The following is a 27,593-nucleotide window of genomic DNA, read 5'->3' as shown; positions in this document are numbered from 1 at the left end:
ACTTTGAAAATGGATCATATTCAGATACATCGAAACCTTATATTAGGCACATGAAAACACTAACACATATTAAAAAAGTATTTGTTTTATGTAGGTCAAATGAATCTCTCCAACATGGAATATACCTCTTAATCAAACTTCATAAGAATAAAGCTTATAGTTCCAAACGATAAAATAATATGATATTGGGAGCTAATCGTTGAACTCTCTTACTTTACCCAATTATTGTTGTTAACTAAATGAAATTAAGACTCTTTACCTAGTTTGGATATGAAAGGGGATTTCACTTTAAAAGAAAGAAAAATAATTCAAAATATCGAGTTATATTAAAATTATTTCATTCAAAACAATAATTTAATAAAATAAATTCACAAACAAAACAAAAAAGAAAATACCTCCTATCCAAACCAATGGTTTCCCATACATTCTCTTGTCCATGGGCCCTGACACACCCAACACCAATGAAATTCACATCCAGCTCGGCTGCATACCATGTGCATGCATCCTCCTATAATAAAAAACTGAGCAATACAGATTTGATAAAGTGCCAACAATCAGATAAATCAAGTTATTTTGTTAAAAATGAAAATCAATTTCATAAAGATAACTGTACTGCATACCATCCCTTTCAGTTGGAGTTCTACATTTTGGGCAAGGTTTTGTGAGTACTCTGATAGCAATTTTTGATGCTTCATCCCATCTAGCACTAGAGGCTTTTGTATGGTCTACATTGTAAAGACAACTGACTGAATCTGATATCTCATCATTTGTTTGGCAATCTCCAATATGATAGCCTTGCAAACAGTCTCGACAGAATACATACTGAAATTTATAGTTTTTTTAATTGAAACCAATTAAGACGGCCCTTACTAAAAAAATAAGAAATACTTACACCACAGCCATGTACACAACTAATTTTCTTGCATCCTTCATCTACCAAAATGCCCATCCCACAACCTGGTTGTGGACATAATACTCCTCCTGACCTCAAAACAAACTCTTCCGTTGCAAATTTTTGGTACTGGGCATACTGGAACCATATTATTATGGTTAAAGAACGAATTAAGTTAGATGTTCAAAATTAATTTAGAATGTTATTGGCCAAATTACGACTTTGGAAGAAATAATAATATAATACATTTGAATAACTAGAAAATCCAAGATAATGAGAATATAAAACATTTTTAAAATGGAGAATTTTCAAGAAACAAAGACAACTAGAACAATAAAAGGATATAAAGTTTCAGAACTGTAAAGAAATATGCTTTTCAGTTTTTTTTTTCACAATATCATTGAAAATAATTTTTACTATAAATGAATACTACAGAATTCATTAGACTGAATAATAAGATATGAAGAAATTGAATACCTACCTGAGTTTCAGACAGTAATCTAAAATGATGCAACTCCTCTATAAAAGAATCAGTACATCCTATAGGGCATGATAAAGTATAACCAAATTCAGGATGTTGCCAGAATTGTCTTTCAGATAGTCTCACACTACAGAATTGTTTGAAACATTCCAAACAAATAACATGGCGCTCTTTACAAGGAAATACCAAAACAGGATTACTGAAATTTTAAAATTAATTTCTACAGATTTAATGCTCCAGGTGAAAATAAAAAGTAATAACATTAAGATTATTTATACTTACCACACGTCACCACAGGATAAACATGGTATTTCTTTTAAATTTGTTTTTATTAAGTGCAAAGGAACAGTTCTATCATTTTCACCTAATGAAACATGTTCACAACATTTGAAGAAGAATTCGGCATATGTAAACTCTTCATTTTCAGATTGCTGAAATGATTTTTGTATATAGCTGTTTATTTTATTTAAGTAATTTGATAAAAACATTAAACACAAATAGAGCTTTTCAATTTTAAGAAAAAGTGCATGAACTCCATTCATACCTTTTTTGACTGGCAAAATTCATTTTCGCAATATCCAAGTATCTGCTTAGACCTTAAAACATCGTCCCAATTTTGAGGATCTTCATAAACTGTAAAGGCTCCACTTTTACATACTTCACATATAACTCTAAGTTTCCCATTTTTGAGTGATTTACAGGTTGGGCAATAAACATAAAAATGGACTTTTCCTTTAGAGTGATCTAAAAAGCAATTCAAATTAGGAATAATACAAAACGTTTAATTTTTCTTTCACCTTCCTGATTCCCAGGAGTCTCTTCGTTACCATAAAATGATGTATCTTGTAGTGTTTCATTTAGAGGTTTAGATCCAATTTCTTCTTCTTTGATGACACCTGCTGGATCTTGTATTGTTTTTCGTATTTTAACTGCATGTAGAGTACTTCTTTGTCCCAAATTACATTCCTATTTGGAAGTTAATATCAAAATATTTAATTGATATTCTACCAAATGTACTCACAGCAAGAGTAATTGTGTCTTTCAGTTCTTTACCAGCGAAAATAATTTTAAATTCTTTTGGCTGTAGTCCCAACTGAGGGGCAACCATTTCTTTCACCTCCTTAATATCCCACATTCGATCCAAATCGACAGAAACAGAATTTCCTGTATTTGTTTTGACATATATATTCAGATGATTTGTGATAGTTTTTTGGCCAAAACCAAACATATTTAATATTCGGTACACAAAACTTTTCAATGAAAAGAATATAGAAGTCATAGCATTCTTCGGAGTAAAGTAAATAATTGGTACATGAAATGAAATACATATATAAATATCTCAGATCAGATCATACACAACAAAGTGGATCGTAGCACACAAATAGAATTAAATTATTCCAATTTTGAGGCGATAGCCTGGATCGCTATCTCAGCATACTAACAATTGAGAATAACAAAAAGAGATCTACACAACAAAATGCTTAATTGTCAGAAGTAAATATGATCTTCAATCAAGTTCTATTGTAGGAAATCCCATGTAATCATGGGAAATTTAGGTTTAAAAAATATTCAACATGCTTTCCTTCCAACAAAGAATTTATTTATACTTGAAGACTTGAACAACTGAGTAGTATCACTAGTATCAGCTGACGCATTATCGTCTATAAATATAGGGTCCAAGGTCCATTCTCAAACATACTCCGAGTAACTCCGATTAATCTGATTACTCAGAAGCGTTCACAGACATATAATATATAAACAGTGTTACCAATGCTACTTCACTGAAAAATCCGTATTCTATGTCAAAAAATCTGAGCCATCCGAAAAAAAAACCGTTAGTTCATAGAACCATATATTATTTAAAAAAACTCAAAAAATTTGATATTTTACATGCGCTCAAGTTAAAGAAAACATTTGACTGGCTCTTTCTGGTTTACAAAGAATGCCCGATATTAATTTAACAATATTTGCAATATGGTTTGGCTGGGGCTGCCGTTAATATTAAGCGCGTTCGGCAATAGCATCCGAGAGCGGACGGATATTTTAGTCACGTGAACACAGATATGTCGGATTTTACAGATTGTATAGACTTGTACAGACTGTAATAAACGAACGGTACAGAGCATCCTGAGCTTCAGCTGTTATGTCATTTCTTTGATATACGCATGTGGCGCCCTTCGTGGCTAAATGAAATGAAATCAATCATTCAATCGACGGATTTTAATCCGATTTGCGGATTTTTTATGGGTCTGGCGGATTTTTTTCGGATTTTAAAATATCTCGGATTTTTTTCCGATTTACTGATTGAGGCAATAGATGTCGGGCCGGTTTGAAAGATATGGAATTCTTCAAATATGGTTATCATAAGTTACTCACTGAGACACTAGGCTCTGAGGCTTTCAGGGGCTTATGCATTCTATTGAGAATGCCTTAATGTGATGAAATATATTGTGATGTTTGTTCGTTATGAATCAAGAAATGTTTTCAATCTGGATTTTATTATGTGCATTAACATTTCCATTTCAACTCGTCAAGAATGCAATACTACAAATATTTTGTTTTCATTGCAATAAACTGTTAGAGTAATATGTCTTGTAATTTTTTTTCTTCATCAGAAAAAAGTCTGCTTACGACAAGAATCCCGATATTTCATTATTTTTTCGAATATTGTGCCTTCGCTATTGATATTCTAGATTCAAAATCCACCTACATGTATTGCAGGAACCTATAGGTAAATCATTAGCGCGTTCGGCACATAGCCCTCTATCTATCTACAAATGTATCTATAAAGACGTTAAATATTAACGCTAAATGGCAGCACCAGCGAAACCATATTGCAAATATAATATTGGGCATATATATTCGTTGTGAACCAGAAAGAGCCAGTCAAATGTTTTCTTTAACTCGAGCGGATGAAAAATATCCAATTTTTTGAGTTTTTTTAAATAATATATCGTTCTATGAACTAGCGGATTTTTTTGTGGATGGCGCGGATTTTTTTCGGATTTTGAATTCGGATTTTTCAGTGAAGTAGCATTGGTAACACTGTTCCAATCTTAATCTAAGAGTTCTAACAAGTTCTATGGATAACATAGTATGTTGGATTCTGTCAAAAGTAAGTTCAAAACTTTCAATGGGATATCAAAACAAAACAGATCAAAACGATTTGTTATGATTCAATTTTGGACTGATTAATAAGAGCTGTTATTCTTATAAATTTAATATGTATTAATGAGTGAAATCATAATACAAAATAAAACTATTGAAAATTCTCTTTAATGAAGTGAGTATCTCGAATTTATATTAATCTTTTCAGACATTCTATAAATCCAAATAAATTTTCAGGTAGTTTCAAATCGAAAATTCTTTCTGCAATATTTAAAATATTAAAAAAAATAAAACTTTAAGTTCTAAATTTCTGAGTAATTAATTGCCATAGATACATTTCCTTGATATTTCAATTAAACTGATGTTCATAGTAAATAAGTAACATCTCGTAAAATATTTCACAGAATGAATGAAGATCCAATATGTTTATCCTCAGATGAGGAAAGTGAACCTTCTGCAAAGAAAATCAAGTCTGACAATGAGCAAATACCACAAAATAAAAAAGAAAAAGATGTAGTCGTCAGTAAGAATATAAGCAACATTGAAAATATAATATGTCTAGATTCTGATGAAGATGACGATTCAGAAAATACAGTAGTAGTAGATACAGAATTAAATGGTTCAATAAAAATACTTCCAAAAAATTCTACCGATGATCTGAACCAAGTTGAAGTTATAAGTTGTGATTCGCCATCTACCTTAAATTTAAGTAATGGATCATCTAGTACTAGTAAAGATTCTCAAGAATTAGAGAGTAGTACTACAGATACTTCTGAAAGTGAATATTATGCTGAGGAAGAACTTCAATCTAGCAAAGTACAAACAAAAATTAGCCAGTCAGAAGAGCAAAGTGATTCATCAATTTCAAAAAGTGCTCTGATGGCAGATACTGCAGATTTACCAATAGAAGCCATAAAATTTTTGTCAACTTGTAGGAATGTTCTCAGCAAGGAATCGGCTGAACCAATTTTCAGAAAATTTCCTGTTATCATTAAAATGTTTCGTTCACTTTCAGAAGAATTTTCCAAAACTGAATATCTAAATAAGTTTTTGAGGAAACAAACAAAAACTGCTGGACAATCTGTTTCATGCTGTATTATCAGTTTTAGGGATGTATATCAGCATTTAAAGGACAATTTGAATTCAAAATCTATAGAATTACCTAAAGAGCATTGGAAACATGTAAGGAAATTAGAAAAATTCATGGAACAGGTGTTGGCTAAACTCAAGGAATTAGAAGAAACTGAAGTAGATTTTGATGAAGATGAAGATAGATCTGCATATATCCTACATGCTAAATATGCTCAAAAACTCAACCAAGCTTATAACAAGTACTGTGGAATTTTAAAGAAGAATCCTTACTCTGGTCGTCTAACTTATGAACGATTAGATTTTGTATCATCAAATTACAATGAAATCAACCAAGCTATTTCCAAAAAGTATAAAAATAATAAAATATTTCCTAGTTATAGTGAACTAGCCACTTTTATTGAGAGTATTGTTGCTGACAAAAAATTACCTTTGAACAGTATAGAAACAAAGAGAGAAAGTGAACACTGTTTCAAAGAGTTGGGTGAACTACTACAAACAAGGAGGAAAAAGGAGTTATATGAGGCTCATGAAAAATATTTGATTGGAAATGATCCTGCCAAAAATGATGAAGAACTTGAGAAGAAACTTCGAATAAGTTCCAAAGAAGGAAAAGTACGGTTAGAACAAATTTGTCAAGAATATGTGACTAAACAAGAATTAGGTTTGATAGGAGAAGAAATCGATTTAAGCGAAGCAGAAAACTGTGATGACGAAAACCAAAGTGATGAGGATTTTTGAAACATTAAAAAAATTATTATGAATGTCAGTATTTCAATTTTTATTGTTTGATTTCCTATTCATTGGACATTTTACTATAAATACCTTTTAATTCCCTACTGATTCATAGAACATTCATGTATAGTAATTTAATTTATTTCAATGAAAAAAACATTCCATTTTTCAAGTTTATTCTACAGAAATAGAAAATATGAGTTAACATTTGATTATCGCAAAATTTGTTTGATTCCTTGCTATCAGTAGTGTTTTGTGTTGAATTACTGAAAAATTGAATTGATTCAAAACAAAAATTGCTGAAAAGTCTCAACTAACAACAATGAAATTAATAAATAGTATAAACTGACCCAACTATAGTACCTAGGTTATATAGATTAGAGAGTCTGCAATCTTGCAACGCACAAATAAGCGATCTTTTATTACACGATCTCTTATTTTGACATGTACGCATGCGCATTGAGTCAGATATTAAGGATTGCCTAAATCTAAAATACAGGCGACCAACTTTTATTTAAGGATCCTTTATTTTGACACATATCTGTTTATGTCGAATATTTGCCGTCGTTATTCAGCAAGAACTAACCTATAAATATTGGTAGCTGTTTAGGTAAACTTTTTGAGAAATTTGCATTTTATTTCTTGATTTTGGGCTTTTGTGGGAACCATTTCATTCGAGGAAAAAAATGTGCTCTCAATAACGAATTTTTCAAGAACTTATACGATTCTCAACAAAACATCATATTTAATTTGATCCTGCTAAAAGAATTAAAAATAATACCGATAAATCCTGAATTTTATTAGAAATAAGAATTTACCTATATGTATAATGTAGTATTGTTACAGAATGCTACTGCATACTGAATATTATTTTTTTTATATTGAATATAAGTACTTTATTCTGTAATATGGACACACCATCAATGGGATTGTTTTGAAAGAAAAATAATAAACTTACCCTAGTACTTTTTTATATATTGGATCAACAAAGCATAAAAAAAGCAAATCACAATGCAGAACCTAATTAATTATCAGTAATGTTATTATAAAATTATATGTTGAGTACACTTTTTTCAAAATTATTGTAGGAAAAGGTACAAAAATACATAATACTGTTAAACAAAATAATCTTCCAATACTGGTGGTTTTACATGAAAAGAAATACTTGATTGGCTTCATTCAAACAAGTATATAAAGTAGACTGATATTTTACATAGTGATGATACTTTGTCAACAAGTTTCTATAATAGTTCCATCGATAAAACCCCAGTAGTTTGGTACAGCTCCTCCCATATTACGAATTGGTAGACTGAAAACGAATTAAGGTAATATAATAAATAATTTAAGTTCAATTAAGCTAATAGCTTACCTATAACTAGAGCAGATAACTATTTCTATGAAGCCACTTATGTGCATCCAAATTATCTTAGAAGTGTCCATGATTTTCCACAATGAAGTTTGCAGTTATAAAAATAACTTCGATAATGATTGCGAGACTTGTAGTAAAAATTTTCCAAGTCAACTAGTCGATTTGTTTGAATTGGTTTTTTATACATTTTCTACACCAGCTGTATCTATTATGAAAAATCAATTCCTCAATAATGGTCCCAGCTAAAATTGCTAACGCTATTTGTTCTTTCATTTTCGATTTTGAACTTTTACCAAATGAATTATTTTATTTATCAGAATACAAAATAAAGGTGACAAAATATAAATATGTCAAATTTAAAGATCTGTCACTTTACTGACTTTCGTTAAAAGCACCTTCCAATAGTTCACTTTTAACTTCCACGATAGAGGATTCTTTATTACAGGATCCTTTAATAAAAGATCGCTTATTTGTGCGTTGCAATAACTCTCTGATTAACAATAATTATACATGTATATTTTATGACATTAGCTGAAAGTACTAATAAAAATGATGTTATAGTAAATATTAGTTAATGTAAGATGTTAAGAAATACTGGTATGCCCATTCACTAAACAATTTTTCGCTAACCAACGTTTTTGGATATTAAAATTGGCCAAACTTCAATGTATTCCCACATCGTTTTCTATGGCGCTGTCGCTTCCACAAAGATTTCAGCGCCATATACGGTAATGTTTAGTCAATCTCGAACTCGTGTCGTCCTCGTCTAAGAGCGTATTCGACTTGCAGCACCAGAGCTAATTATGTCATTTAGCACTACAAAAATTCGAATTAATTCGCACTGGTGCAGCCAGTCGAATACGCTATAAAGTATCTTAAACAAAATCGTATGTCTGAAATCTGAACACACTAGTATGTCTAGACACCTTAGGTAAATGTCATGATGTCTGACTCTGGTAGTTTCACTGAAAAGTATTTCAAGAACACATTGCAAATGATAGACAATAACTTATTTTTAACAGATTTTTTATCGAAATATTTAAGACTCGGAATGTATTGCATTAAACTTCTTAGGTAGCACCTTTCTAACGAATAACATTACATTAATCTTTTGGAAACAAAAACTAACACAAAACTAAAAACTAAAGCCACATCATGCCAGAGTTTATCAATTATTGAATTCTGTTACTGAGATAAATATAACTATAACAGGATAATTATCGGAGATTCATTGCCAGTTACACCATTTGCCTAAACATTGATTAAAATTTAAACATTTATTACTTTCTGATTTATCTTCAGAAATCAAAAAGTAATCAATGTAAAATGGAATAAGTGCCAGACATTATATCACATAGAATACTAAATATATATTTTAGAAAAATTGGGTGGAAAAATCCGGGAAACACAAAATTCAAAAGTAAAAATGGTGATATGCAATAAATTTTAATTTTCGAAATTCTTTTTTGATAAGCTAACATTCCTAGCATTAAGTAAATATCTCTAGATCACTTATTCCATAGAACAATCAATTATTCTGAGCTACAATTGGAACAAAGCATCAGAACGCGAACACGTATTCTTTTTTGACTTATACATCTATGGCTTATGTCTTTGTGATAAAAGATTTAATTCGCCAATAAAAAGTCTGCTTTCCATAGAGAGTAGACTTACCGATTCCAGTGAAATCAATTTTGCGTTGAATTTTTAGTACATCCATTGTAATTTATTAATGGAAAATAAATAAGATTGTTGAAAGTACCATATGGAAAATAGGAAAGAAGCATATTTGACATACCTTGAGTAACCTTACTTTTTCCATAGACGCTAATCTTATTTGTGCAAACTTTCTCGAAATAATAAAAAATATCGTCAAAATGCCGTTATTATGCTGGGTGAGTTGAAGCGAGTTAATCATATTTTACGATGTTTCATTTATTTCCATAATTTTCAACAGGGTTCTAATGGTTATGGTCAGCTGGGGTTGGGATATAAGTCAGATGAAGAAATAACTCCCAAAGAGGTCCAATTGGCAGGCACAGATCTCAAAGCTGATGAAATAATATCCATTGCTGGAGGGGCTGGACATACACTCATCTTGAATGACAAAGGGCAAGTGTTTTGCTGCGGTTGGAATAAAATGGGTCAGTTAGCTTTATCTGAGGACGCCACTAAATTCTCACAAATTGATATACTCAAAGGTTTCAAAATCGTTCATATTTCTTGCGGCTGGGATTTCAGTGCTGCAATATCTGAATGTGGTAAACAATTTGTCTGGGGTAACAATAGCTTCACCCAACTAGGTTTATCGAAGAGCATAACTTCAACAGGCATTCCGTCAAGACTGCAAATATCCCAGAAACTCGCTACCGGTTACAAAAAAGTAAGCTGCGGTTTACGGCACTCGGCAATCATAACTAGAGATAGTGAACTTTTAGTGGCGGGTACTGGTAAAAAAGGTCAATTAGGATTAGGTGATAAGTATGACGATAATAGCTATCTGAGCATATCCAAAGTTCCTGATTTGTACGATATTATAAGTGTTGCTAGTGGTGAAAACCATACTGTTTGCTTAAGGGAAGATGGAACTGTATTTGCATGGGGAGATAATAAGTTCGGTCAGTTAGGTTTAGATCCTACCATTGATACAAGTTACGTGCCAGTTGAAACGCTTGAGGATAAAAGTTTGAAAGAAGTTCATGCTGGTTGGACTCACACAGCTGTTCTAACCAAAACTGGGGAAATTATCAATTGGGGACGGAATTGTTACGGACAACTAGGGTCTCGTAGGGAGTTTTCTTACAAACCTGAAAAGATTCCAAATTTTTCGGGAGTAGAACATTACAGTGTGGGCTCGGAGCATAATTTGGCTTTGAATAAAGAAGGGAAACTATTCGCTTGGGGTTGGAATGAACATGGTAGTTGCGGAACAGGGGATAAGAAAAATGTCTTGAAACCCACCCAAATATTGTCTAATTTGAAAATAAAATTAGCTTTTGCTTGTACAGGTAGTTCATTCGCAGTAGTAGAATAGTAAAATATTTTTCACTCATTGAATTTTCTTGTTCTTAAGTATTTTTATAAAGAAAATTGAATTGAATGTATTCTGTATTTTTATATTAAAATGTGTTGCATGTATCGTTTTTTTCCTAACCTGACTTATAAACATTATTCTTTTAATTCTTTCCGAGTTATGATTTCTACTTATATTTTTATTGAAACATAGAATAATAACTGACCACTCAGAAGTTCATTCGCAATGTCAATCAATAAATTCTGTGGAGAGATAATTTTTTTATTTCCGAGTAATTTTAAATGGAAATAATCAAAACTCAAGAAATATTTATGATATTCGCAAGGATTTTTACAATAAACTGAATTATTATTAATAAGGATCCTGAATGCTCACAAACTGAAAAAACGTAACTTCTTTATCTGATTGTAATTGTCTTATAGCGTATTCGACTGGCAGCACCAGTGCGAATAAATTCGAATTTTTGTAGAGCTAAATTACATAATCAGCTCGAATTAATTCGAACTGGTGCAACCAGTCGAATACGTTATAAGGATCAAAGAGCTCGTTTTTCATAGAAAAATTTACTTTTATAATTGAAACCACTCAGTTTTTTCCTCATTTCAGATTGGTCTTATTTGAATTCCCAACAAAAATAAATTCTTATACGAAATCTTGATGTTTAAAAATATTAATACAGAACTAGCAATAAACTTTTCCCATTTGTTACCATACGGTATATTATCATTTAATTAAAGAGGTGTCTTCAAACATTGATACCAATATTTATAGTTAACCAACCTCAAATTTTATATGAATTATTTTTTATATATTGGAAGATCTGGCTGAAAATAAAGGAGGTATTCTATGTTCTAAGGTATCTGGTATTGTTATTCTCTGTGGTTCATTCATTGTTTGTATTGTTGAAATCCAAATAATGCCAGACTTAAAATCTAAACCTAGCTGGTATGTATTGCTTAAATAATTATTTTGAAAGCAATGTAAAATTATTATTATTTTAAAAGCATGAATTTTCCATAAAGTAGAATAAAAATCTTCTGCGAAAAGTTATTTTGGAAATTAACATTCTTTCGTATTAGTAGGTACTTATTTTTGTTCTCCTACATATTTCTTACCAATATACTGTATGTATATGTAGGATTGATAATAGGGCAGCACAAATAGGATTATTCAATCAAATATTGACATGTGAATAATACAAGAATTAAGAATGAAATACATAGAAAGGACTTTAGCTGAAATTATTTTTGTGCGTGCTCATTTTAGGGGAACAGCGTGTTAACCTTATGCCTTTAGTTTTTGATTTGAGAATGGTTTTGCACGATTGATGAAAAATTCGAAGTCGAAATTAATTCTGTTCTATAATCGTGTATGTACACGATTTTTCTGGAATGAATTAAGATATATATAGACTTGTAATTATATCAGGATGTGATATTCAGGGCTCGGCGAATACCTCTGTTATATTAGTTTAATGGTTTTGTATACAAAATATGTAATTGTGTGAAGAAAATTGATCTAAAAGAGATAAATGACATATTTTATTGAAATTTTATCACGCCATTCTATGCTTTTATTTCACGTCACAAACCAGGAATTATGTAGATGACAATCGGCCTGCCACAATATGAAGGACAGAAGAAAAAACCAGGAAGTTTTAATTTCAGATTTGTGTTTATTGTAGTAAAAATTAACATTCGAAATTTCGTAAGAAAATTACATGAATAGTAATAAGAACATGCGCGCTAAAGTTTCTTGGTTTTCCGTCTAAACTATTTCCATTCATTAAAAAAAAAATAGCTATAGTTGACTGTTTTCATCATACATTCTTTTAAAAGTAATCCAATAGTATTCAATGATTCCTCATACAGATCACGTTATTCTCTAACATCAAAAATAATAATCTTTATTTTTAAGCTCATATAGGTATCTATCTTCTTACATTCCAAAAAATATATCCATATTACAGCATCCCACCGTTGCCGTGAAAGAGCAAAAAAAAATTCATACATATAGGTAATTAAGATTTCTGAAATAAAGGGGGCTCACTCCTCACTCGCTCTTGAAAAAATTTAAGATAAAAATAGCAAAATTTGAAGGGACTGGTCCGGTCTTAGATTTTAAGAAGCTTGCCGGTGCTCTTCTCATAACTTTCTTTATTATTGGTTCTATAAAAATGAAACAGAAACGTTCTACAGCCACTTTTTCCATTAGAATAATCCATTGGTTTAGTAATTTGTTTTTTATTGTAATTATAATTTTGCAGTTGTAATACAAACTTGTGTTTTTTTAATTGTTAATCATTAAAATTTCTATAAGAAGTGAAATCACTCTTTTTTATCAAATAAAGAAAAACATCAAAATTTTAAGTTTCTCACGGCGAATCAACCAAGTGCCTATACATATACAGGGTGGCCATTTGAATACGAAACAGACGAGATTACAGACGAAATAAAGTTTTTCGATAGAAATGCTCGGACAGGTCGATTTCTGTTTCGAGGGGGACAACTTAAGATGTAGGTTACGGACGCATAGCGCTTCAACCCTTGCTACTACAACCCTCACCCCCAAATTTTGAATAGGGAAGATGGGGTGAGTGATACCTCATTTGAAAGGTATTTTCATACTGATTTCAGCACAGTAATTGTTTTTTCATTTTATGCATTAGTTCTCTAAATATTCTTAACTAAGTATTTGAAAATGAAGTGGTGTTTTCATGGCACATGTAGTGTTTTGTGAAAAATCGACATTTTGAGCTTCAAAACAACCATGACTTTTTTCTATCGAAAAACTTTATTTCGTCTGTAATCTCGTCTGTTTCGTTTTCAAATGGCCACCCTGTATGATAATCTGTGAATTTCAGATGATTAAAATATTCTCTCTTTATTCAATACCATTAGATTTTTTCAACATTTTCAATTTGATAAATGATGTTCTTCAAATGTGGCAAAATGTTTAACGGAGTTGAATCCGGAGACCTTGGTGGCCACCGAATATTTCCATTATCTGAAGTTCACAGATTATCATACATAGGCACTTGGGTGATTTGCCGTGTGAAACTGAAACTTTTTGATTTTTAAAGTTTGATAAGAAATTTATATATAATAATCTCTGCGACTAGACAACGAACTAAGAAAATAAGTAAGTTTGCAGCGCTCATAACGATTATTGAAATAGCGAATTCGCAGTATACTCTATTTTGAAATTATTTGAGAGCCTTTTTTTCCGAAGCAGATGAAGAGATTCGTTATAGCACTCATATCGAATCTCATATTTACTCTATTATATATATATATATATAAACGTTTATCACATTTGTAATATACACTGTGTCTGTAAAGTATGGAACAAATTAATTTTTAGCTAAACAGACCATTTTAAGAAATAATCCTGAAACACGTCGATTTTTTATTTTAATTTACCGTATTCCAAAATAATAATCTAATATACAGGGTGAATTACTTTCGAGTAATGATGTCACCGTCATTTTTTTTTAAATAGAACACCCCCATTTTGTCTCAATTTTCCGATTACTTTAGCTGAGCTGATTCCAAAAATGTATCACATGTTGATTCCAATTGGTACAGGGCGGACAAAAATACATTAGTTTTGTGTGTGCTCATAATAAAGTAACGCGTAAGAATCTTTATTAGTTAAATTAACAATATTAACAAAAATACTTATTGTCTAGGGGCAATTGGTTTGAATGTAGTTTGTTACATTTTTAGATCAATAAAAATGAGCTGTTTCCAAACATGTTTGGTTTGTGGTCTAGCAGACAGAATATGAAAGAAATTATTTCTTATCAATTTAAAAAAATCATAGTCGTCTAGTTTTTTGTGAAATGTCATTATTTGTTTATTGCCGCTAGAAAATAAGTATTTTTGATAATATTGTTAATTTAACTGATAAAGAATTTTACGCGTTACTTAATGAGCACACACAAAACTATTGTATTTTTGTCCACTCTATACCAATTGGAATCAACATGTGATACATTTTTGGAATCAGCTCAGCTAGAGTAATCGGAAAATTGGGACGAAATGGGGGTGTTCCATTTAAAAAAAATGACGGTGACGTCATTACTCGAAAGTAATTCACCCTGTATATTAGATTATTATTTTAAAATACGGTAAATTTAAATAAAAAATCGACGTGTTTCAGGATTATTTCTTAAAATGGTCTGTTTAGCTAAAAATTAATTTGTTCCATACTTTACGGACACAGTGTATATTTTCAAACTATTATATTGAAATAAATTTATAATATAAACCTAGGTACCTTATAGACTGATATTAACCTATTCAATAATGAATAAGCAGCAACTTCACTATCCATGAGATTCCTTCCATCATGAAAATATTTTTCTCTAACTTGTTCTTACACATTCAGGGAACAGGAAACCCATCTTATCCAGACTAGAATAATTTCTGTAGAACATAGAATATCAGAATTATGTTCAGCCTTCGCACAATATTCCAAAAAATTAGCGAAAATACGAGATGGGGGTGATGAATTGTCCACTACCCTAACGAAATACACTGAATCTGAAGAGATAAGCAAGTCTCAGTGTTTGGAATTGCAAAATTTTTCTGAAGCAATGCAAGTTTTAAGCGACTATGGAGAAAATAGAGTGACTGCTATAGATCATAAAGTTGTTGGCGAGTTTTCCAAATACGGTTATATTTGCAAGCAATTGAAGGAGGAAATCAAACAAATTTACAACGCTAAAGATCGAGAGACGTCTAAGAAAAGGCAGCTAGATCGTATACGAGAAAGGAATCCGAAGAATAGACAACAAATTGTAAGTAATAGAGACGATTTATTTTAAACAATGAAAATTATTAATACATCGTATTCATTTATTCATTCTCGAATTGACTCAGTGTGACATACATAAGGGGTTCATCAAGCCAAGTAGCTTGACATTTTAACGAACTACTTGACTTAAAAATTAAGCTCGAGAAAAATTACATACTTGAGCTTGACTTCACTTGATTTAAGATATTTATTGCTTGACTTGGCATCAAGCTACTTGATATGCGCGCATCGAACGGCATATATTTCTGCAATCTCCTGCGCGCTTAGACTAAATAAGGGGATTCCTCGAGCGCCGAGAGACTGAATCATTCGCCAGTGTGACTTTATTAGTAGTTTTCTCACATTTCTATGAAATCTATTGGTAGATTTTGGTAGTTTCTGAAATATCTTACCAAACTTAGCCAAGGATTTCTTATCAACGCCAGCATCTTCAGCTCCTGTTGAAAGACAATTTTTCAGAGTTGCTTTTACAGTTATGAAACCCCGCAATAGGTTAGGCGACAAATCTTTAAGATGCCTCATGAGTCTTAGAACCTGAATGGAAAATGATGAAATCAAACAAAGCCTGGAGGTTTCTCAATATCAAGAAACTTAATGTTTTATTATTTATTATTTTGTTATGATATATAGTGATTTAATTTATGTTTCTTTTTCAAAAAAATTGAATTTTTCATCAACGCCAGCATCTTCAGCACCTGTTGAAAGATAATTTTCCAGAGCTGCTCTCACAGTACAGTTACAAAAACCCGCAATAGGTTAGGAAATCTATAAGATGCCCCATGTGTCTTAGATCCTGAATGGAAAATTATGAAATCAAACAAATCTCAATATTTCAAGATTTCCCAATATTAATAAACTTTCTTTTTTTATTTTGTTATGAATTATAGTGATTTAATTTATGTTTCTTTTTCAAAAAAATTGATATTTTCGATTCTTTTATACAATAAGTTCAAGAAATCAAAGTGTTTTTTGCAAGGTTCCTTTTCATTTAATCATTTTTCTATTGATGTGAAACAATACATACACAATACGCAATAAAACTGCAAAAAATCAAGTAGCTTGATATGATTCAAATACTTGATAAATAAATACTTGACTTGACTTGAGATTGAAAAACTACTACTTGACTAGAAATGAAGTCAAGCTCAAGCCAAGTAGCTTGAAAATCACGCCATGCCGTGAATCCCTAACATACATATTTATTTTACAAAGAATTCGTTTATTCTATTGATTTTTTCATTTGATAAAAGGTACAGGCTGAAACTGAACTCATCAGAGCCACTGCAGATCTAACTAAAACTGTTCATCTTCTTGAAGAAAAGGTCATACAATTTGAGAAGCAGAAACTCCATGATATCAAGGAAATCTTCCTGGATTTCATCGTTACTGAAATAGGATATCATTCTAAAGCATTACAAATTTTATCGAAAACATACGAAGGCGTCTCAAACATAGATGAAGGATCCGATCTTCAGGTAAAATAAGATTTAATATGTAGGTCAGATGTTCGTAGTTCTGCCACATCAATCAAATGTACTTATAGTTCAAATAGGATATAAGATGTAGGTCAGATGTTCGTAGTTCTACCACATCAATCAAATGTACTTATAGTTCAAATAGGATATAAGATGTAGGTCAGATGTTCGTAGTTCTACTACATCAGTCAAATGTATTTATAGTTCAAATGTTACATTTTACATCAATGATCTAATTATATGTAATAATGGCAGTGAATAGCGCGAAGAAAGAGAGAGGAATAAACTGCACTATAGGAGTGAAACGCATGGCGCATCAGCTAATCGGAGTCGCGCAGGGCCGTAGCCAGGGGGGGGCATTATGGGGCAATGCCCTACCTTTAATTTTCAATGCCCTACCTTAAAAAATAGTAACAATTTAAATAATATTCAAAGGAAATTTCATTATGTGACGTGAGGAAAAAATTATCACTCGCAAATCAATTCTGAATTAATCACGAGTTGTTAGAGATTGCGAACTACATCAATAGAGTGCACCGTGGTCATTGTATATATACAGCACGCTGTATTTTCAGAAGCACCTCATGTGCTTATTTTCTTGATTCCGCACATAGATGGCATTTGAAGTATGTATGGGACCTGTACTGGAATATACGCCCCTTGGTAGGGGGATCCCCATATAACCCAAAATAGAGTTTAGCGAAATAATTGTTTGTTTATTGAAGTGAAGTGAAGTGTTGATTGACTCATTTAGCGATGGATATAAGGACTTTCTTTACCAAAAAACGAAGAGTTGAAGAGGGAATTCATCACGATGAACCCCATTGCTCAAAACCCACTCCTAGTTCTATGGAAACTAGTTTGGCAAAACAGGTTGGTAGAAATAGAATTAACTATGGTATTCCTTCGGATATTGCACGAATCGGAGAACCGATAAAACAAATTATTTTAAATATATATCCCAAAGAAAATAATAGGGCCTTTGTTGCGGATTGGTTTAAGCGATATAAATGGTTGCAGTATTCGGTCGAGAGAGATGCTGCTTTTTGCTATCCTTGTCAACAATTTTTACCCCATGGAAGCAAACAAAGTTCTTATACTTCCACAGGATTCAGAAACTGGAAAAATGCCAGTGATACAAGAACTGGGTTTCCAAAACATGAGAAATCAATTCCTCATACACAAGCCATGGCGATGTGGCAAGACAAACTACGCAGAATATCTACAGGTAGCAGTGTCGAAACTTTGATAAATCATGAAGTTTTAGAAAAAAACCGGTATTACATGAAATCAATTGTTGAAGTTATACAATTTTTAGTTGTCAACGAGTTAGCTTTGCGAGGAAATTATGTTTTGGAGGAAAAAAAAGAACAAGGATTATTTCAGAATTTATTTGAATACACGTGCATGAAAGATCCGAATTTGAAGGAGGCTTTCAGCCATATACCACAAAATGCGACATATCATTCACCGGAAATTCAAAACCAAATAATTCAAGCAATGGTTCAAGTAGTACAGAACTCCATTGTCAAAGATATCAAGGAATCTGACGTGAATTGGTTCACTCTAATGGAAGATGGAACGAGGGATAAGAATAATCGTGAAAATATTGCTATAGCAATACGTTACGTTAAGGATGGAATCGTCAATGAGTCGTTGCTGACAGTTACAACAACTGAACATCTTGATGCAGCAACATTTACCGAATTAACTTTAAACACTCTTACGAAAAATGGCATTGATCTCTCCCGTATGCTAAGCCAATGCTATGATGGAGCAAGTGTTATGAGCGGAAAAGTTTCAGGAGTTGCGACTAGAATAGAGAATCAATTGGGCCGAAAAATTCCTTATGTCCACTGTTATAACCACCGCTTACATTTAATAGTTATCAGGACTATCTCTGAAATGACTTTCATCCGTTTATTTTTTGATCAATGCATCATGTTACATGAGTTCTTTCATCATGGAAAAATAGCTGCAATGTATGGTGGAAAAATAATTGGCAGATTACTCGAACAACGTTGGTCAGGACACTTGGCGGTTACAAAAGTTGTAAACGATAATTATTCAGAGATTTTGCTAACTTTAGATAAAATGAAAAATGACAGATTCAATGGTGACGACGTTGCCAAGAGTGTCGGCATCAAAAAAATTATGCTTAATTTGGAATTCCGAATGGCTATGGTTGTGGCCAAAAAAATACTATCCATGCTTCAGCCTGCAGATGCAAGTTTACAAGCCCGAAGCGCAGGATTGAAAGACGCCCTAATAATCATAAATTGCGTCCAAAATGAAATCACAAAATTGAGAACAGATGAAATGTATCATCAAATTTTGGAAGAAGCTAAATCTATGACAAGCATTGATTCTGAAAATAGGACTCACACCCAAAAAAGGCAAGTCAGAAGATCTAATCGCATGGATGACTACTTGATGTTTGACTCTTCCTGTTCCTCAACGAAACAAAATGAAGAAGATCAACCATTTAAATCTGAGTATTTCGAAACATTGGACATACTAGTTGCTGAATTACAGAGAAGGTTTTCAGACAACGATGATCTGTTAAATTCTGTAGCGAGTCTCGATGAGTTGGATGTGAACAAAATGGAACCTTTGAAAAATTTAGGTGAGTGTAAGGCAATTAACAAAATGATGTTGCTGCTTCTAAAATATTACGCTTGTTTATTCATATTCAATTCACAATTTAAATTAACTTTTCAGGTATAACAATTCCATCAAATGAAGAGGCTACAGTGGTTAAAGCTTATTTGAGTCGTCGTGAGGATAAAACAGAAGACATAGTGCAAGTTTTGTACAGACAGCGAGAGGCTTTCAAAGATACATATGAACTCTTTGCATCTGTGGCGACCATAGGATGTAGCACTGCTGTTTGTGAATCTACTTTTTCAACCTTAACTGCAATCAATAGACCTCAGAGGCTGTCAATGAGTCACGAAAGAATGGCAGGCATGGTATTTCTGGCCTTTGAAAAGAGAAGGACTCAGTCTGTTGATCTGAATGAAGTCCTTCGCATATTTAATAATATGACAAATCGAAGGATTCAGCTGTTTTGAGGAAGTTTTTTATCATCATTATATTAATCACAACATGTTGAAAGAAATAATATAAACTGAAGAAATAAATATTTTTATATATACATACTACCATACACTCAAAAGTAGGTACGATGAAAATTGATTCATCAGATCACATCGAGTACAATTTTTTACTTCTGCCCTACCTGTAACCTTCATTGCCCTACCTTAAATTCATTTCTAGCTACGGCCCTGGAGTCGCGGCATAGTTTTGAATGGCTCTACATATTGAACTAATCAATATTCAATACAATCATTTCATTGGTAGATATTCAAACTTCTGTATTCTCTTCTGTATGGTCACGTGACCGGATTTTCAAGCTTTCTTTCTTAAATGTTGGAGTAAAGACTCTGTATTGCATCATTGTCTAAGGACGCTTCTATGTATTATTGGATAATTGGGTTTATATGAAGTCAATACATCCAGTGGCGTACCCCGACATAAGCCTTGGGGGGATAAAGAAATAAAAAATTGATTATTCGTATCCGATGTCCTTTGAAATTCCAGACACTCCTTGAGATTTATTTTTAATTCGATTAGTTCGGAGCTTTTACTTCAGAATCTTATTAGTTTACCCGATTTTTTATGTTTATAGCCCGTAAGTAAATTATGATTATGTCGACGACAGTAAGATCAAATCAAGCCCTTTAATTCAAGCGCTGATTGATGAATTCGTTGATTAAATTTTTACAGAATCAAATTGTGACTATAATGGATATTCCTCCTGGGGGGTGGGGGGGTGTGGTTGACATATCCCCCCTTGGTATGCCACTGAATACATCTACCAATCTGATGGAACTAGTTAATAGTTGCTTTATGAATTCAAATTTTACAGAGTTTCAAGGATTACCTACTCCAACCTGACCCTGCATCTGGCAGAGGTGATCAGAAAAGTGCGTTGCTACGGGTGCCTTCTTTAAGTTCTTTGGGTACCATATTTTCGGTAGGTCATCGTCGAAATACTCCAGGTATTCCCGGAGCAAGGAAACTTTCGAGAAGTGAAGATAATCTGGATTCAATGAAAGCAGATCTTTCGGATACAGAAGACACACATTCTGATTTCAATAAGAGTGAAAGTTTAAGTGAGTTTGTTGTTAAGTCTACCGATGACAGAATAAAGAGACCTCATTGAATTTGGCGTGCAATTATTTTTTACAAATGACACTATAATAATTAAAAAAAAAATAATAAAGAACTGAATTCTTGTTCGTTATTAAAAAATATATATATTTTTCTACAAGCGTGTGCTTTCAACCCATTTCCCGAACGCATTTCAAGTCGGAAAGAGTCACTCTCTCACACGGTGCGGGAAAAACCCCTGCTCTTTAATTTCCGAACGCATATGCGTGCGGAAAAGAAATAGCAAGGATTTTTTCCGCACGCAAATATTAAATAATGAATATATTAAATTTTGTCATGTATGATATGCACCGAAGGCACAATTAACGCAAATGATGAACTATGGTAATGACATTCAGAATTAGGTCTGTCATTCTAGTGTATATGAATAATTAATCAAATTTTTTGAGTTTCCGTCTTTCCCGCACTCAATTGCTTGACCGAACTCCGTTTCGTGTCTATCGGTCAATGGCAGTATCGTGCGGAAAAATATCACTTTACGCACTCATTATGAAAATAACTATTATACTACTTCCTTCCCTAAAATGGCGCTTAACATTTCTAGAAACATTAAAAAAGTTATCAATGTTATGTGGTATAAAAAACTGTTTATTGGATGATCGATGTAGAGAAAATTTTAAATACATTCTATTATTATTGTATTGAACATAAAAACCAATCTACTGGATATATTAAATTGAAAAAAATGTTATATAGCAATTAGAGAAGACTTGAAACCACAGCACAAAGCTGATTTTTTTATTCTATGTCGAAAAATGTCATCGACTTGAGAATTATGAATTTTTGAAGTAAGAAAAAATGAAACAAAATTAATAGTGCCAATAATGGAGACTGATCAAACCAAAAATGGCTTCAAACAGATAGAGGACATAATTGACGCAAGAAAAGAACTTGGTTATTATAATGTATATAAAAACGAAAATTCAAGATTTTCAACGTCCAATCCTACTGGAAATGTGGACAGGTATGTCAGATTCGAAGATAGTATATCCCAAAACGACAGCGTTTCAAACTTGAAACTCACCGATTCAGAAGTTACCATTACTAAAGTGCGCTGCGGTGGAACAGCATTCAAGAGATGCCAAAGTAAATGGGATATGCAGGATATCGCCATTCCTGGAGACGGTTCCCATTTAGGGGAATCCCCATCACTTGTAAATCTGGCCACGATGGTTATTCAGTTTCCAGTGAATTTGTCATCAGCAGATGGTTGTGAATATTTAGTCCCCTTGAGTTCCTGGGATCCCTATTACAAATTGGAAGAGTGTAATAGAAAACCTGAAGTTACCGATTCTGAAAGTACCAATGGTAGTCTTGAAAAGGGTTTGAGGAATTCCGAGTCATCGAATTCAAGGATGAATAATCATAGAACACGTCGCTTAGCATTTACCGAGAAGATAACAAAATTTATTAAAAAACGTTGTAAGAAATCTAAAGATGTATGATTCACCATCAGATTGATCAGAATCGTAACATCTATTTCTGTTTGTTCTTCTTTCTTTTTCGGATTTTTGACTTCAACAAATTCTGCCAAAATATAGGTGATGTTATCTTTGTAATTATATAGATTCTCTTCGATGTCAATAGAATAATTATCTGATTGAACTTATGTTCAACGTTTTTAAATCCATGTTTTTAATTAATTGGTATAAAGAAGAAGTCAAAATCATTTCCGCTGTCTAAGAGTAAGAGCCAGTTGTTCATTGTTATGAACACAGAAGTTCAATCACACACGCTTTTTTATGGTTTTTATTTGATTTAACCTATAATTCAGGATACAATACAAAAAAATTCCAAACCCAATTTTCTTCTATAAATTAAGTGTATGCATCCACGTTTAAGCATATAGAAAAATAAAAATTTGCAATGGACATACGTTCTGTTAAAATAGAAATTATTAAAGCTATTCACGATTGCTCCCAAAGAGGTCTCTATCAAACTGTTAAATGGTTATCAGAGTTGAATTTCGCTCTACATCATGTGAAATTGAAAGAAAGCGACATTCCAAAATATAAAGAATCGGAAGAGGAACTTGAGGAGTACTTGGTTGCAAAATCCTATTTTGATATTAAAGAGTATGATAGATGTGCTCACTATCTTAAAAATTGCGTGTCGCATAAATCCAAATTTTTATATTATTACTCTTCTTATTTATCAATCGAGAAGAAAAAGCTCGATAACATGGCTGATACAAATTGTCCACCTGATCCAAAGAAAGACGATGACTTGAGAAATCTTGCATCCCAACTATTGAAAGATAATTTTCAAGATAAAATGGATGGATATCTACAGTATCTTTATGGAGTTATACTAAAAAAATTAGATGCTACATATTTGGCCACTGATAATCTTCTAAAATCTGTTAGAGCTGAACCAATGTTGTGGTGTAGTTGGTTTGAGTTGGGAAAATTGGTTGAAGACTTTTCAATATTACCAGACCACTGGATGAAAGAGTTTTTTATTGCTCATGCTTGTTTAGAACAACTGAGAAATGATGAAGCTCTTCAAATGTGTGAAACTTTAGGTGCCAAAGGTTTTAATAACAGTATGTTTCTGATGTCCCAGTTAGCTCTATGTTATCATAACAACAGAGGTATGTGAATAGTAGATGTAGCATTATTCATTATAATGATCTCTTATAGAACTCCACCACTCTCCTCATATCTGCAGAAAATACTGTTATATTATTTCTAATAAGTGAATAATTTTTGAAAATTTATATTAACTTCAAAGAAAATTACATATTTATAAAATTCGTCTGTTTCAGTTTTTTATGATCACATTCTATCTTTTCAAAATTTTTTATATGAATAAGTAGTAAATATCCAAAATATCCAAACTCTCTCATCAGATGTGTCTTATCCAAAGGTTGGGACTTCATCAAAATTGGACTCACTGCATTCACAACCATATCACATACATGTTGTGCTTCTAATATTCCTTGTTTATCTTCTGATTTATAAGTCTTATTCTCCAAAATTTTATATACTCGCTTTCCTAGCATGTATAAATTAGGGATAATATAGATTTTTATAATTTCTTCACCTAGAGATGATAATCCTTTTAAGCCTCCATAAAGACTTGTTAAAGACATGGAATGATTGTATATGGGTTGAAGATAAATATTGACAACTCTCTGTTTTATTCTGTTCATTTCATTTCCATAGACATGGCAGATCGTTGCGATTACATATGTTGAAAAATCTCTCAGAGTCCAATGATTATCATAGTAATATTTACTTATTCTTTTTGATAATGCACACGAAAGTATTGCTGGTATTAAATCGTGTAAAAAGAGTTTTACATTTACATGAGGATTGGATATCAAGTTTTTGCTCATACGAACTGAATAAATTAAGAGGGTTAAATCAGAACACACCAAATTCAGATGTATCGATTGTTTTATAAATTCTGTTAAGTAGGGAGCCAAATATCTTACACTGTAATCTGTAGTGAGTAGTTTCAAAGTTTCATTCCTCACTTGTTCATTGTAACCGAATATTCCTTCTGTTATTTTCATGAAAAACATCTGTTCTTCTGCAGATAATTGATGAGAATCTGGATAGAATTTTAGTAATATGTGATCTGGTTTTGGTTTGAAATATTCTAAAATTTGAGGTATGTGCTGCTCTGGAGCTTCTTCGGAAAAATTGGATTTTGGAAATAGGAGTTTTTTAATTCGTTTTGGTTTATTTTTCTCAATCTCAGTCATTTCTTTTACTTCGATATTCATATTAATTATTGACAGTATCAAAGTTTAATTTGATTGGGTACAAACAAGATGCATAGATTTCATTCAGGTTTATGCAAATATAATGAATGCATAGAATAACTTATTTATTGGAGTGGGCTAAGCTCTGAGCTTGATAGTTATTAGAGTAAAATGTGAAATACATTGAGATGAGATATCTAAGTGACCATGGCTATGGTTTTTAAAGTTTATGTGTAGGCCTGAAATTGTATATAAAAATTGTGTACACCAGTATTTATTTTTCAGAACTTGACAAAGCAATCGGCATGTTTAGAAGAATATTACAGCAAGATCCGTACAGGCTGGATAATTTGGATATATATTCTAATTTACTCTATGTCCAGGAAATGAAAACACAACTGGCCGATTTAGCTCATAAAGTTGTTACTATTGATAAATATCGAGTTGAAACCTGTTGTGTCATAGGTATTTGACTCAATTACATTTAAATACAAAAAATATACTCTAATAATCTTCAGGAAATTATTACAGTCTACGGTCTGACCATCCCAAAGCAGTTCTTTATTTCAAAAGAGCTCTGAAATTGAATCCACGGTTTCTATCAGCTTGGACACTGATGGGTCATGAATTCATGGAAATGAAAAACACTAATGCAGCAATTCAGAGTTATAGGAAAGCTTTAGGTGATTCATAGAACACTATGTAGACGTGTAAAATTCATCTTAATCATTTCAGAAATCAATAACAAAGATTATAGAGCATGGTATGGTTTAGGACAAACTTATGAAATTTTGAAAATGTACTTCTACTCACTCCATTATTACAAACAAGCACAACAACTGAAACCCAATGATAGTAGAATGATTATTGCTGTGGGAGAAATTTATGAAAAATTGGATAAAATTGAGAATGCTCTAAAATGTTATTTCAAAGCATGTAGTGTAGGAGATGTTGAGGGACTAGCACTGCTAAGATTGTCTAAGTAAGGATTATTAATTAGTAATTAGCTTTTAATCTACTTTCAAATAATTGCAGATTATATGACAAGCTCAATGATACTGAAAATGCTGCTGCTGCTTTTACAGAATACTGCTTGAGGGAAGAGAGTAATAAAGATAAGGCATATGAAGAGCAAACAGACTTTTATAATGCCTTGCAATATTTGGCAAATTATCATATGAATAAAGGACAGTTGGAAGATGCCTATACCTATGCATATAAATGCTTGGACTGTGATGAGGTTTGTTCCTAATTGATAATGTACTATAGTGGATAAAAAGTAAAGCATTTGTATTATCAAAAAATACAGTTGGTTATGAGATTTCATCATTGCATTTTATAATTTTCTCAATTTCAGACAAAAGAACAAGGAAAAGCTTTGTTAAAAGAGATTGCAGCAAAAAGAGCCGAACGAGATAATGAAGTTAAAATGGTTGAGTCTGGTCAAAGAGAACCACCCGATGTAAACAATTCTAGTGATATGAATTTTTCAGATATGAATATGGAAAATTGATGTACTGAGGCAGTCATTTGTAATAATTGTAGGTAATTTTCTCTTTCAACACTTTCTTTGTGCCTTTGAAACAATTATACTAGGTTATGAGATGAAAACATCCAACATTGAAATATGTCAACAGTAACAATCTTTAAGTTGATTCTGTCAATTGTACCAAGTTCAAATAAATAATACTTGAAATGAACTTATCTCATTATTTAGTAAAATTTATTTATACAAAAATATAAATAATGACACTTTTCCCAAATATGTGCTCTATAGATATAGATTTGAGAACTTATTTGGTTAGTTGGTATGACTGTTGTGAACAGCTCTAGATGACAATGGTGATAGATACATGCTGCTGATTTAGGTTTCGTATAACTACTTATTCCATTGATAGTGGAATCCTGGGATTGAGCAAAATCAGTAGAAGAAGATATCATTAGAGATATATGTTTTATTTTCATCATGATCCACATTATTTCTGTATGAAACCACAATTTTGTGGTCTGCTAATTGATCATTGGTAATAGTGAGTTAAACAATGTCCTATCATCTACTTTTTCTCTGAAAGTTGTTGATTTATCAAGATAAAAGAGGAATCTGTCATCAAGATAATTTTTTTAGTTTCGTTTAAATGAGCTCTCACCAGAACATGTTGTGGAAGAAGATATAAAAATATTATCCAGCTGAATAATAATAAATGATAAGTTATTGACTTGTCAAACTATCGGCTGGTAATTGATCAGATTGATCATTGATAGATTGTTGCGAGGAAAGATTTACCTGCTGTATTCTAACTTACTTGAGTATTCAAAAAAGTTCTTCTGTTTTTGTTTTATATTATTCGTAACTGTTTAATTGAAAATTTAATAGGATCAGTAATAGCAAAAAAGATACAATCAAGCATATTACACTTATGGAAAAGAAATGAGTGTAATATTTTGTTAAGAAAATATATATTTTTTTTATATATATATAACTATTTATTGCTTCGCCATATATTTTCCTACTAATCAATAAATAGGAATTATTATAAAGTTGGTAAATTTTCCTTCCTCTGATGATGATTTTTCCGTAAAATTGGTGTAAAAAGCACTTTACTATTCGAACATCCTACCGAAGTGATGCCCTTTATTAGCG

General features: G+C 31.9%; 6 protein-coding genes and 1 long non-coding RNA gene across 7 annotated transcripts; 5 read left to right on the top strand and 2 right to left on the bottom strand.

The window, feature by feature from the left end:
• Nucleotides 1-307: 307 nt before the first annotated feature.
• Nucleotides 308-3,045, bottom strand: LOC123677630 (E3 ubiquitin-protein ligase parkin). The gene is made up of 8 exons (XM_045614278.1): nt 2,395-3,045; nt 2,171-2,339; nt 1,918-2,117; nt 1,656-1,804; nt 1,374-1,572; nt 893-1,030; nt 621-822; nt 308-508 (listed from the first exon to the last, which is right to left on the bottom strand). Exons 1-8 carry the CDS (start codon nt 2,650-2,652, stop codon nt 399-401), a joined length of 1,425 nt encoding a protein of 474 aa, XP_045470234.1. The 5' UTR covers nt 2,653-3,045; the 3' UTR covers nt 308-398.
• Nucleotides 3,046-4,475: 1,430 nt separating this feature from the next.
• On the top strand, nt 4,476-6,334 carry LOC123677625. Its single transcript, XM_045614267.1, has 2 exons — nt 4,476-4,656; nt 4,886-6,334. The coding sequence occupies exons 1-2, from the start codon at nt 4,652-4,654 to the stop codon at nt 6,309-6,311; spliced, it is 1,431 nt and encodes a 476-aa protein (XP_045470223.1). The 5' UTR covers nt 4,476-4,651; the 3' UTR covers nt 6,312-6,334.
• Nucleotides 6,335-7,415: 1,081 nt separating this feature from the next.
• On the bottom strand, nt 7,416-7,868 carry LOC123677640. The gene is made up of 2 exons (XR_006747120.1): nt 7,675-7,868; nt 7,416-7,614 (listed from the first exon to the last, which is right to left on the bottom strand). It is a non-coding gene; the product is annotated as an uncharacterized LOC123677640 (long non-coding RNA).
• Nucleotides 7,869-9,261: 1,393 nt separating this feature from the next.
• LOC123677631 (ultraviolet-B receptor UVR8) lies at nt 9,262-10,810 on the top strand. Its single transcript, XM_045614279.1, has 2 exons — nt 9,262-9,569; nt 9,632-10,810. The coding sequence occupies exons 1-2, from the start codon at nt 9,552-9,554 to the stop codon at nt 10,706-10,708; spliced, it is 1,095 nt and encodes a 364-aa protein (XP_045470235.1). The 5' UTR covers nt 9,262-9,551; the 3' UTR covers nt 10,709-10,810.
• Nucleotides 10,811-11,514: 704 nt separating this feature from the next.
• On the top strand, nt 11,515-21,233 carry LOC123677632 (protein FAM92A-A). The gene is made up of 4 exons (XM_045614280.1): nt 11,515-11,653; nt 15,101-15,512; nt 16,780-17,004; nt 20,936-21,233. Exons 1-4 carry the CDS (start codon nt 11,625-11,627, stop codon nt 21,230-21,232), a joined length of 963 nt encoding a protein of 320 aa, XP_045470236.1. The 5' UTR covers nt 11,515-11,624; the 3' UTR covers nt 21,233.
• LOC123677618 (zinc finger MYM-type protein 1-like) lies at nt 17,342-20,161 on the top strand. Its single transcript, XM_045614255.1, has 2 exons — nt 17,342-19,630; nt 19,726-20,161. The coding sequence occupies exons 1-2, from the start codon at nt 17,761-17,763 to the stop codon at nt 20,076-20,078; spliced, it is 2,223 nt and encodes a 740-aa protein (XP_045470211.1). The 5' UTR covers nt 17,342-17,760; the 3' UTR covers nt 20,079-20,161.
• Nucleotides 21,234-23,106: 1,873 nt separating the features above from the next.
• On the top strand, nt 23,107-26,652 carry LOC123677624 (cell division cycle protein 23 homolog). Its single transcript, XM_045614265.1, has 6 exons — nt 23,107-23,833; nt 25,238-25,417; nt 25,471-25,635; nt 25,688-25,934; nt 25,988-26,192; nt 26,310-26,652. The coding sequence occupies exons 1-6, from the start codon at nt 23,107-23,109 to the stop codon at nt 26,463-26,465; spliced, it is 1,680 nt and encodes a 559-aa protein (XP_045470221.1). The 3' UTR covers nt 26,466-26,652.
• The last annotated feature ends 941 nt before the right edge of the window (nt 26,653-27,593 follow it).

The sequence above is a fragment of the Harmonia axyridis genome, chromosome 4 (assembly GCF_914767665.1).
Source record: "Harmonia axyridis chromosome 4, icHarAxyr1.1, whole genome shotgun sequence".
NCBI classification, from domain to species: Eukaryota; Metazoa; Arthropoda; class Insecta; order Coleoptera; family Coccinellidae; genus Harmonia; species Harmonia axyridis.
This window is presented reverse-complemented; position numbering and strand designations above follow the sequence as displayed.

Bases quoted from the DNA above. Each gene is read 5' to 3' on its own strand.
- LOC123677618 (XM_045614255.1), top strand. From the start codon at position 17,761: ATGGATATAAGGACTTTCTTTACCAAAAAACGAAGAGTTGAAGAGGGA. The intron at 19,631-19,725 runs GTGAGTGTAAGG...TTAACTTTTCAG, and splicing joins GGAACCTTTGAAAAATTTAG to GTATAACAATTCCATCAAAT.
- LOC123677632 (XM_045614280.1), top strand. From the start codon at position 11,625: ATGCCAGACTTAAAATCTAAACCTAGCTG. The intron at 11,654-15,100 runs GTATGTATTGCT...TTACACATTCAG, and splicing joins TTAAAATCTAAACCTAGCTG to GGAACAGGAAACCCATCTTA. The intron at 17,005-20,935 runs GTAAAATAAGAT...CAAATTTTACAG, and splicing joins ATGAAGGATCCGATCTTCAG to AGTTTCAAGGATTACCTACT.
- LOC123677630 (XM_045614278.1), bottom strand. From the start codon at position 2,652: ATGACTTCTATATTCTTTTCATTGAAAAGTTTTGTGTACCGAATATTA. The intron at 2,340-2,394 runs GTGAGTACATTT...ACTTCCAAATAG, and splicing joins AAGACACAATTACTCTTGCT to GAATGTAATTTGGGACAAAG. The intron at 823-892 runs GTAAGTATTTCT...TATAAATTTCAG, and splicing joins GTTGTGTACATGGCTGTGGT to TATGTATTCTGTCGAGACTG.
- LOC123677624 (XM_045614265.1), top strand. From the start codon at position 23,107: ATGGACATACGTTCTGTTAAAATAGAAATTATTAAAGCTATTCACGAT. The intron at 25,418-25,470 runs GTATTTGACTCA...AATAATCTTCAG, and splicing joins TGAAACCTGTTGTGTCATAG to GAAATTATTACAGTCTACGG. The intron at 26,193-26,309 runs GTTTGTTCCTAA...TCTCAATTTCAG, and splicing joins AATGCTTGGACTGTGATGAG to ACAAAAGAACAAGGAAAAGC.